This window comes from Protomyctophum bolini (assembly GCF_963924005.1).
Source record: "Protomyctophum bolini genome assembly, chromosome: 21".
NCBI classification, from domain to species: domain Eukaryota; kingdom Metazoa; phylum Chordata; class Actinopteri; order Myctophiformes; family Myctophidae; genus Protomyctophum; species Protomyctophum bolini.
The window spans coordinates 1,897,375-1,907,615 of NC_137882.1; the positions used below are offsets into that span (position 1 = coordinate 1,897,375).

Sequence of the window (10,241 nt, forward strand, 5' to 3'; positions counted from 1 at the left end):
AGTAGTGGGACTAACCGTTTACGAAATCTTAATTCTAACGCTGCTGCTACTGTAATCAAAGATGAAGCAGGGAGGTATATCTTTATTCTAAAGATGCGATACTGTAATCAAAGATGAAGCAGGGAGGTGTATCTTTATTCTAACACTGCTGTACTGTAATCAAAGATGAAGCAGGGAGGTGTATCTTTATTCTAACGTTGCTGTACTGTAATCAAAGATGAAGCAGGGAGGTGTATCTTTATTCTAAAGCTGGTACTGTAATCAAAGATGAAGCAGGGAGGTGTATCTTTATTCTAACGATGCGATACTGTAATCAAAGATGAAGCAGGGAGGTATATCTTTATTCTAACGATGCGATACTGTAATCAAAGATGAAGCAGGGAGGTGTATTTTTATTCTAACGATGCGATACTGTAATCAAAGATGAAGCAGGGAGGTGTATCTTTATTCTAACGATGCGATACTGTAATCAAAGATGAAGCAGGGAGGTGTATCTTTATTCTAACGATGCGATACTGTAATCAAAGATGAAGCAGGGAGGTATATCTTTATTCTAACGATGCGATACTGTAATCAAAGATGAAGCAGGGAGGTGTATCTTTATTCTAACGATGCGATACTGTAATCAAAGATGAAGCAGGGAGGTGTATTTTTATTCTAAAGATGCTGTACTGTAATCAAAGATGAAGCAGGGAGGTGTATCTTCATTCTAACGCTGCTGTACTGTAATCAAAGATGAAGCAGGGAGGTGTATCTTCATTCTAACGCTGCTGTACTGTAATCAAAGATGAAGCAGGGAGGTGTATCTTTATTCTAAAGATGCTGTACTGTAATCAAAGATGAAGCAGGGAGGTGTATCTTTATTCTAACGCTGCTATACTGTAATCAAAGATGAAGCAGGGAGGTGTATCTGTATTCTAAAGATGCTATACTGTAATCAAAGATGAAGCAGGGAGGTGTATCTTTATTCTAACGCTGCTATACTGTAATCAAAGATGAAGCAGGGAGGTGTATCTGTATTCTAACGCTGCTGTACTGTAATCAAAGATGAAGCAGGGAGGTGTATTTTTATTCTAACGATGCGATACTGTAATCAAAGATGAAGCAGGGAGGTGTATCTTTATTCTAAAGATGCTGTACTGTAATCAAAGATGAAGCAGGGAGGTGTATCTTTATTCTAACGCTGCTATACTGTAATCAAAGATGAAGCAGGGAGGTGTATCTGTATTCTAACGCTGCTGTACTGTAATCAAAGATGAAGCAGGGAGGTGTATCTTTATTCTAAAGATGCGATACTGTAATCAAAGATGAAGCAGGGAGGTGTATCTTTATTCTAACACTGCTGTACTGTAATCAAAGATGAAGCAGGGAGGTGTATCTTTATTCTAACGATGCGATACTGTAATCAAAGATGAAGCAGGGAGGTGTATCTTTATTCTAAAGATGCTGTACTGTAATCAAAGATGAAGCAGGGAGGTGTATCTTTATTCTAACGCTGCTGTACTGTAATCAAAGATGAAGCAGGGAGGTGTATCTTATTCTAAAGATGCTGTACTGTAATCAAAGATGAAGCAGGGAGGTGTATCTTTATTCTAACGTTGCTGTACTGTAATCAAAGATGAAGCAGGGAGGTATTACTGTATCTTTCAAGTAGAAAAGTGCATCACCGAGCGAACAGTGAGTATTTGTGACTCGATTCTTGCTCAAATGTGAATCTCGACTTTCCTCCGACAACAATAAGAGATCAATAATAACAACAACAATAACAATAACAATAACAACAACAATAAGAGATCACGATTCTCTTTTTTTCCCCATGAAAATAACGTAGAGTTGCTCCGATACCGATACTGGTATCGGTTACTCGGGCCGATAGCCCGATACCACCCTCAAGTACTCGTACTACTCAGTACTCTGTACCGGTCCCGATAGTCTGACCCGAGAACATCCAATTGACACTACAGGCTGAACGAATGCAACGGGAGCAAGTCTGACCACAACACTGCAGCAAATCACCCCAAAAACAGCCGATCTACAAACATCAATATAGGCATGACAATGACATTAAATTGGAGAAAAAGGGGGTAAGATAAGTTACTCAACGAAAATAAAAAGTACTGGCATCGGTACAACTCTAAAATAACGTATCGTCTGTATAGTTGCTGAACGGCACTGCGTTGAAAATGTGCCACCTGGAGCCAGAACTGCTGTGGCTTGAAACAAGACAACATCAAAGAGCTTTGACTTAAAGCTCTGCTAAAGTCTAAACGTCTTGAAGCTAAAGCACGAGAGTCACTGAAAGGAATTGGACAGCCGGCCGTTTGGCTCAAATGTAGAAATGAGATCACATACAGGTGTCTGGATCTCAACTGATGTCAATTTCGTCGACTACCTTTTTTCACTGACGAAAACTAGATGGAAACCAAATTAAAACTAAGCTACGATGACTAAAACTAAGACTAAATATATATACTGACAATTTAGTCAATAAATAAAAACTAGACTAAGATGTTAGGAAGGGACTCTATAGTGGACAAGAGATCCAGTATAAGTCATTTTACACTTGGTTGCATGCTGAAAATAGCCGCGTTGTGAGATTGTAGATCGGCTATTTTCAGCAAGTGTATAAAAACAGTCATCACGACGGCATCAAGCCCGCCAGAATACATTTTAGTCGACTAAATCTACTGTAGAAATAGTCGACTAAAGTCTTATGACAGTCGACTAAAACTAGACTAACACTAAAACATTCCAGGTGACTAAATGTGACCAAAACTGACTCGAACTCCATCTCTTTTTCTCCGATTAATTGTGCAGCGAAGACGACTCAAGGTTGGGGTTTTTACGGCTCCCCCTGATGTGTCCCAGCAGGACAGGTTCAGAGAGGGGGGGGGGGGGAGAGGGGGGGGGGGGGAGAGAAAAGAGCCCTCAGTCAAAATGCTAGCTTTGTCTGCTGGAGGAATGCACATCTGAGCCTGTCGCGCTGCAGCACAGCACACTGCCCCAGGGGCTGGGAAACATGTCTGTACACTGCTGCAGGAGAGAGAGGGAGAGAGGGAGAGGGAGAGAGAGAGAGAGAGAGAGAGAGAGAGAGAGAGAGAGACAGAGAGAGAGAGAGAGAGAGAGAGAGAGAGAGAGAGAGAGAGAGAGAGAGAGAGAGGGGAGAGGAGAGAGAGAGAGAGAGAGAGAGAGAGAGAGAGAGAGAGGGAGAGGGAGAGGAGAGGGAGAGGGAGAGGGAGAGACAGAGACAGAGAGAGAGAGAGAGAGAGAGACAGAGAGAGAGAGAGAGAGAGAGAGAGGGGCGTCCTGCATAGAAACAGCTCCCAATAAAACACCAATGGAGAGAAACTGACACAAAGGAAAAGAAGACAGAGAAATCAAACACACTGAGGAGCCTCTAGTGGAGAGGAAGCTATTCATTAGAGCTCTGGTCCATAGCCCTAATGCCTCAGTCTGCCTTGCATTAAGCATTAGGGCTATGGGCCAGAGCTATAGTTCCTTAGCTCTGGTCCACATAGCCCTAATGCCTCATTCTGCCTTGCATTAAGCATTAGGCTATGGACCAGACGTCCTCATCCATTGGATTGAGTGGTTGAATTATAGGACAGCCAATGATCCATGCACCATCTCTCCATCTCTCAGATGAATTGAGCATGACGGACCCCGATGGAAACAACCTTTCTGGTTATAAATACTCTTTGACCTGTACTTTCCTGTGTGCATTTAATTAATAAATAATTAAAATCAATCAAATCAGATCGAACCAGGTAGACACTACTGTACTGCATGAAGGCAACAAAGTTAAAACACCGCAAAGATTAGATAAGTATAATGATTATAATAATTAGATATATTAGATAATAATTAGAAGTATAATAATGTCAGCCCAGAAAAAAGATCGTTCACCAAAGTTTCATTCTGAAAAAGCGCCGTGATTTCTCTACAAATAGAAATGCGCCGCCCCGCCCGCCTATATACCCCATTTGCATGTATACAAAAAGGTGCTAATGCATGCCATGTGCCAAACCAAACCAAACCAAACCAAACCAAACCAAACCAAACCACATCACACATAGGCCTATACTGAAGAAGATGGTGCTAATGCTACTGCAATGCACTTTTTTCAGGACTGCCTAAGAAAACAACTGACAGATTACAACTTGTCCAAAATGCAGCAGCCAGAGTTTTAACTAGAACTAAATGAGAGAACATATTATTACTCCGGTTTTGGCATCACTGCACTGGCTTCCGGTTGTTTTTAGGATTGATTTTAAAATTATTTTACTTGTCTATAAAGCTCTCAATGGTCTCGCACCTTCCTACCTACATGACTGCCTGCCTAAATATGTCCCAAACCGCCCCCCTATAAGGTCTTCCACTGCTGGCCTGCTCGCTTTGCCAAAAAAAATGGCAACTAAAAAATACGGGGAAGCAGCTTTTTGCTTCTACGGGCCGTCGGCATGGAACAAGCTCCCACTGTACCTTCGTAGACACAGTTTATGCACTATACTGTACTACTGTACTGTTTTCTGTTCTAGTTTATTTTGCTAGCTTTAGTTCTAATAATCATTTCTTATTCTGTTTTCTACATGAATAATATAACCACATTATAACCATAATGAAAAAAATGAAATGGGAGTTAAATGCTGCAATTTGTAAAAATTGGCAAAATATGACTCCTATAAGATGGTTGAAGTGGGACTCATAAAATGTCCCTGGGACTCAAATAAAAGACCATCCCTGCATCCTGGGACTCATTACATTACATTACATCGGAAACCTATTTACATCACTATGGCTATGATGACTGACTATATGACAGACAGGCGAAAACATGAGAGCTGTGTCATGTCATGAATATATACTGACAATTCTGTCAACAAATAAAAACTAGACTAAAATGTCAGGAAGGGACTAGTAGTGGACAAGAGATCAAGTAGAAGTCATTTTACACTTGGTTGCATGCTGAAAATACGCTGCGACGCGTTGTGAGATGAAATCACTGACTAAAATCACCTGTAGGCTATAAATCACTGACTAAAATCACCTGTAGGCTATAAATCACTGACTAAAATCACCTGTAGGCTATAAATCACTGACTAAAATCACCTGTACCTGTAAATCACAGACTAAAATCTCATGACATTTAGTCAACTAAAACCAGACCAACACATTGCAGGTGACTAAAATGTGACTAAAACTAAGTGAAACTAAAAATAGAAATGTGCCGCCAAAAGAACAACAGTGTCCTGAACCCAGTGACTCAGCACAGTCAGACACACAGACAGTATGCATTATGGGGAGTGGGTTCTATACATACTGTAAGGGCCCCCAGCACGTTCGTGCACGTTTGTGCGCGTTCAACGGCAGCGCGTTCATGTGTTTGGGGGGAAAATCCATCCCAGAATGCACTCTGTTCCTATAACACGGGAAGGAGGAGTGAAATCGCCTCATGCGCTTTTGAGCAACTTAATGCAAGTGGATGGGAGGAGAACTATACGATGCCATCTCTATTCATATATACTCTATAAGCCCTGAACCCAGAACCCAGTGACTCACACAGTCAGTCACAGTCACACACATAGACAGTATCCATTATTATGGGGAGTGGGCTTCTCCTCTCCATAAGGGCCCTGTGTGTGTGTGTGTGTGTGTGTGTGTGTGTGTGTGTGTGTGTGTGTGTGTGTGTGTGTGTGTGTGTGTGTGTGTGTGTGTGTGTGTTGTTCACTATAGAGGCAGAGACCTGCGCTGCTCTTTGAACGAAGGCTCCTGTCTAAGATAATAGGGACGTGAAACAAGGAGACACCGTCATCTTCTAATAATAAGCACACTGTACTTAACTTAGAGAGAGGGGGGGGGACGTTTCCCATCACTGGGCAGGCTGGCTGACAGGATGCTTTTAGACCATTTAGACATCAGGACCATTCTACTAAATGTCTTCTACAAATCCTGACTGTTTTCTGAAAGAAACCTATGTTTCTATGTCAGTTTTTTTTTCCTCCCTGGAAATAAAAACGTCTGGGTTTTCCGAGGCTACTCACTGTGTCAGTGGTTCTCCAATCTGAGAATCCCGCACCGTCAAATATTGGGTAAAAACAGCGCCTCCCCTGTTTGTGCCTCGAAAAGTTAACTCGAGGCAACAGTGAGACTACAGTGGTTCTCAGACTATTTCATGTTAAGGACCCTAAGAATTATCTGTATTTGGCCGCGGACCCCCATCTGAAATGGGGTCCCCACCCCAAATACAGATAAGCAAAAATTTGAGTTAAAAATGTTCGCTCTGAAAGAATATATATATATATTCAAAGATTTGAGGCACATTTTCACGATTAATTTTCTCAAAAATAGCAGATCTCCAAGGTATAGTGCCGCCGCTATACGAGCTTGTAGATCTGCTATTTTTCAATAGCTAAAGTAGGCCTATATATAACATAGTGCTTAAAAAACACCAAAAGGGGTTCCTGTCCAGAATGGGCTATAGAGCAGTGGTCCCCAAAGTCTATCATGTCAAGGACCCCCAAATTGACACTAATTACCCCGCGGACCCCCCTCATGTGGAAATATATGCCATATATAGGGCTCTAGCAGTGATTCTCGACCCGTTTAATTTCAAGGACCCCCCAAATTTGACAAGGATTAGTTCTACGGACCCCCCCATTTAATGGCATTTATATCTCTGGGACCCCCCAATTTATATTGTAAAATTCAATATGTTAATTTAACTCTGAGAGTGTATACAAAATGGAACTAAATGGACCCATTAAGGGTCCATTTGGTTCCATTTGTACACTCACAGAGTTACAGACCCATAACGGTACATTTGGTTCCATTTGTACACTCACAGAGTTACAGACCCATAAGGGTCCATTTGGTTCCATTTGTACACTCACAGAGTTACAGACCCATAAGGGTCCATTTGGTTCCATTTGTACCCTCTCAGAGTTACAGACCCAATAAGGGTCCATTTTGGTTCCATTTGTTACACTCACAGAGTTACAGACCCATAAGGGTCCATTTTGGTTCCATTTGTACACTCTCAGAGTTACAGACCCAATAAGGGTCCAACATTTGGTTCCAACTATAGCTGGGGACGGACGGACCCCCTGGAACTCCCTCAAGGACCTCCTGGGGGTCCCCGGACCCCACTTTGGGGGAACCACTTGACTTCCAGAGAGGGGGGAACATTTCCTACCACAGCCAGCCAGGCAGGGCAGACAACGAGGCCTTGTGTCCCCCACCCCACCCACCCACCCCATATACACACAGGCCTACCAAACAAACATGGGAGTGCAAAGGGCTGGTGAGGAGAGGAGAGGAGAGGAGAGGAGAACTGGTGGGCTGGTGAGGGGAAGAGAGGAGAGGAGAGGAGAGGAGAGCTGGTGGGCAGCACTCACTGTATAGCACGGTGGGGTTGTTGCACAAGCCAAAGTACACTTCGTCTTTTCTTTGGGACTTCGGTGGGGACTACTAGGGCAGCGTGGAGAAAAGGGTGTTGCTCCCGTTTGGCATGAATGAAGCGGAGGCTAGTATACCTGCTGCTTGACCGCTTGCATTCATATATATCACTGACTGACTCAGTTGTGACTGTGTGTGTGACTGTATGTGTGCGTGTGCGTTTGTGTGTGGAGTGGACACTGACTTGGGTGCGTGTGCGTGCGCTCTCTGCGGCGCGCTATATGTGTCCAAATTAAAGTCAGTATAAGCCCTGCTGTGAGAAACTCTTCTCAATTACCCAATTACAGTCAATTACACTAATGAATACATCGATCTAAAAGTCTGCATGGGAAGACTGGCTGGCCACACCACTGTCGATTCATTGGCTATAAAGCTCACATATAGGCCTAATGGCTGGCTGAGATCCAGACACATTTTTATCAAAGCAACATTTCCAGTTTATTAATTAATAAAGTTGGCGTGAAAACGAACGCGCACCTGCACTAGTCTGTTCCTTAATTAATACAACTAAAGAACCATAGCCTACTAAACTAACGTGTAAACTCAAACTGTCACACATCGTCCGGTGAAATTTGCCACACGAACAAGCGAACAAACATCGCACCTCTAGACTACCGGGCCGTTTAAAACAATAACGCCATTATTTGAACAGCGCGTTGAAGCTGTGCTATGCTCCTCCAACACACAGAGGCTCCTACTGTATGTATGTTATGCTCACAGAATGTTATAACCTGCAGAATGAACAGTAGAATGTTCTCTTCTCCTCCATGCGCCCCCGAGGCATGCAAAGTACAACAAGTTGACAGACAGACAGCCGTGTCGTGTCCTCTGGCTGTGGAATTCTTTAGCGGTGGATCCCACCCGGCTATCCGTGTCCACACACACCTAGCGGACCATAGAGTTCAACTCCAAACCCCCCTAGAAGTTATAAGTTTCAGCCCCATGCCGTGCCATGGAGTCTTTTCAACCCACAAAGGGGCTCGACTGTATCAGCCTGACTGTGATATATAAGAATGAGGAGGGGGCTTATTATAAAACAAGTGCACCGTCAAAACTTTGATGGAAATTTACGCACAAAGCGTGTCCATTCATGCGTAAAAAGGTGATTTGGTGAAACCCCCCAAAACGGTGGGATTAATTGACTTAATCACACTTTAAAAATAATATGTTTCATGAATACAGTTTGAGGTCGTGCCCACGACATTTATTTGCTTGTTTTAACCACCAACCACCACAGCTGTGGTTCGCTTCACTTTATATTCACTGGGCACTTGTTGAGTATGAGAGCGGAACATTGTTGGCTTTTTTTTAACTTCGTGGCTTCTTCCACAAACCGCATAATAATAGTAGGCTAATAATAGGGGCAGAAATCTCGCCCCATAGCAGTAATAGCACAGCTGATTTGAGTTACATTGAGCTGCGGGATTATAGATCAAACAGACCGAGGCACCGCATATCAACCCTGCTGTATGCGTGTATGTACAGTATATCTCCAGGTAGATATCTCCATCCTCAGACAGACAGACAGACACTTATCGTCACATTCTTCCGCACTGCACAGCTCGCCCCGTTCCATCTAGTTTTCAATCCAAAGCGTATACGGACCCCTAGGGCCCTATAGACATTTAGATGGAGGTCCGTTGGAGGGACCCCCTAGCCCCAATAATATGTTCCCTCGTAGGGACTGAAGGATAGTGGGGCTAAGAGGACCCCTAGACATTTAGTTGGAGGACCGTTGGAGAGACCCCATATAGCCCCAATATGTCCCCTCAGTCCGTAGGGACTGAGGGGACATGTTGGGGCTATAGACAGAGGACCCCTAGACATTCAGATGCAGGACCGTTTGGGGACCCCTGGCCCAGACATTTAGTTGGAGGACCGTTTGGGGGGGACCGGGGACCCCTACAGAGACATTCAGTTGCTTGACATTTGAGTGAGTTCTTCTTACCTGCTCGGACATGCGCCGTAGCCTGCAGCAACAGCAGGGTTAAAGTGATGATGATTACCGGGGAATCCATGGCAAGCCACGACGACCCTTTCGTTTTCCAGCGTCCCGTGGACCAGCGGTGCATCTCCATCTCTTAATTCACACCGAAGGAGAAATGTGAACAATTTTTTTTTCCCTTCCGGGGAGGGGGGCCCGCGGGGCTTCAAGAAAGTGATTTCTTAAAATGACGTCCCCCTTCTCCTTCCTTCCGTCCTTCTCCTCCCTTCCTTACTCCCTTCCACAATCCCAGAATGTGATGGAGACGGTTGCTAAAAAGCCATAAGAAAGTGTTTTATTTCTCTCTGCAACCAAACCCAAACCAGGCCCCCCGTTCCGTGTTCCGTCCCGTGCGTCCGGACGGTGCGCTGATCCTTTCCCCTGTGCCGTTTGTTGGCCCTTTCTTTCGGATCCCTTCAGCCAGTGGAAGGTGTCCTTCTCTCGGGGGGTGGGGGGTGGTGGGGTTGGGGGGGTGCTTTGATCAAAACGCACGGAGTGTGCGAGTCGATAGTCAGGCTACACTGAGCTGGGTTGGAGCCTCTCCTTCCTTCACGCGACAGGACTAGGAGGGCCAGGCAGACCCCTACAAACACACACACAGACACACACACACACACACACCACCCATTCACCCACACGAAAATGACAAGGAAGCGATCAGCCCCCCCCTCCCTCCCGAGATCAGCAAATCACGGGGCTGGAAAGTCTCCTTAGGACCCTCCCATCACCATCTATAGCCTGGCTCTGGCTGGCTGGCAGCGTGTGTGTGTGTGTGTGTGTGTGTGTGTGTGTGTGTGTGTGT

General features: G+C 44.5%; 1 protein-coding gene across 6 annotated transcripts in view; it reads right to left on the reverse strand.

The window, feature by feature from the left end:
- The window catches only part of col11a1a (collagen, type XI, alpha 1a), a 160,294-nt gene extending 150,351 nt beyond the window's left edge, over positions 1-9,943 (reverse strand). For 3 of the 6 annotated variants that reach the window (XR_013966181.1, XR_013966182.1, XM_080794326.1), the window contains exon 1: positions 9,404-9,942. Coding sequence is in view for 4 of the 6 variants with exons in the window: in XM_080794326.1 (XP_080650452.1) it covers positions 9,404-9,533 (130 nt within the window). In the remaining 2 variants the exon portion in view is untranslated. Of the gene's footprint in view, positions 1-9,403 lie in introns of all 6 variants that reach the window. The other 3 variants (XM_080794327.1, XM_080794328.1, XM_080794329.1) reach the window with 3 other exon arrangements.
- Positions 9,944-10,241: the final 298 nt, after the last annotated feature.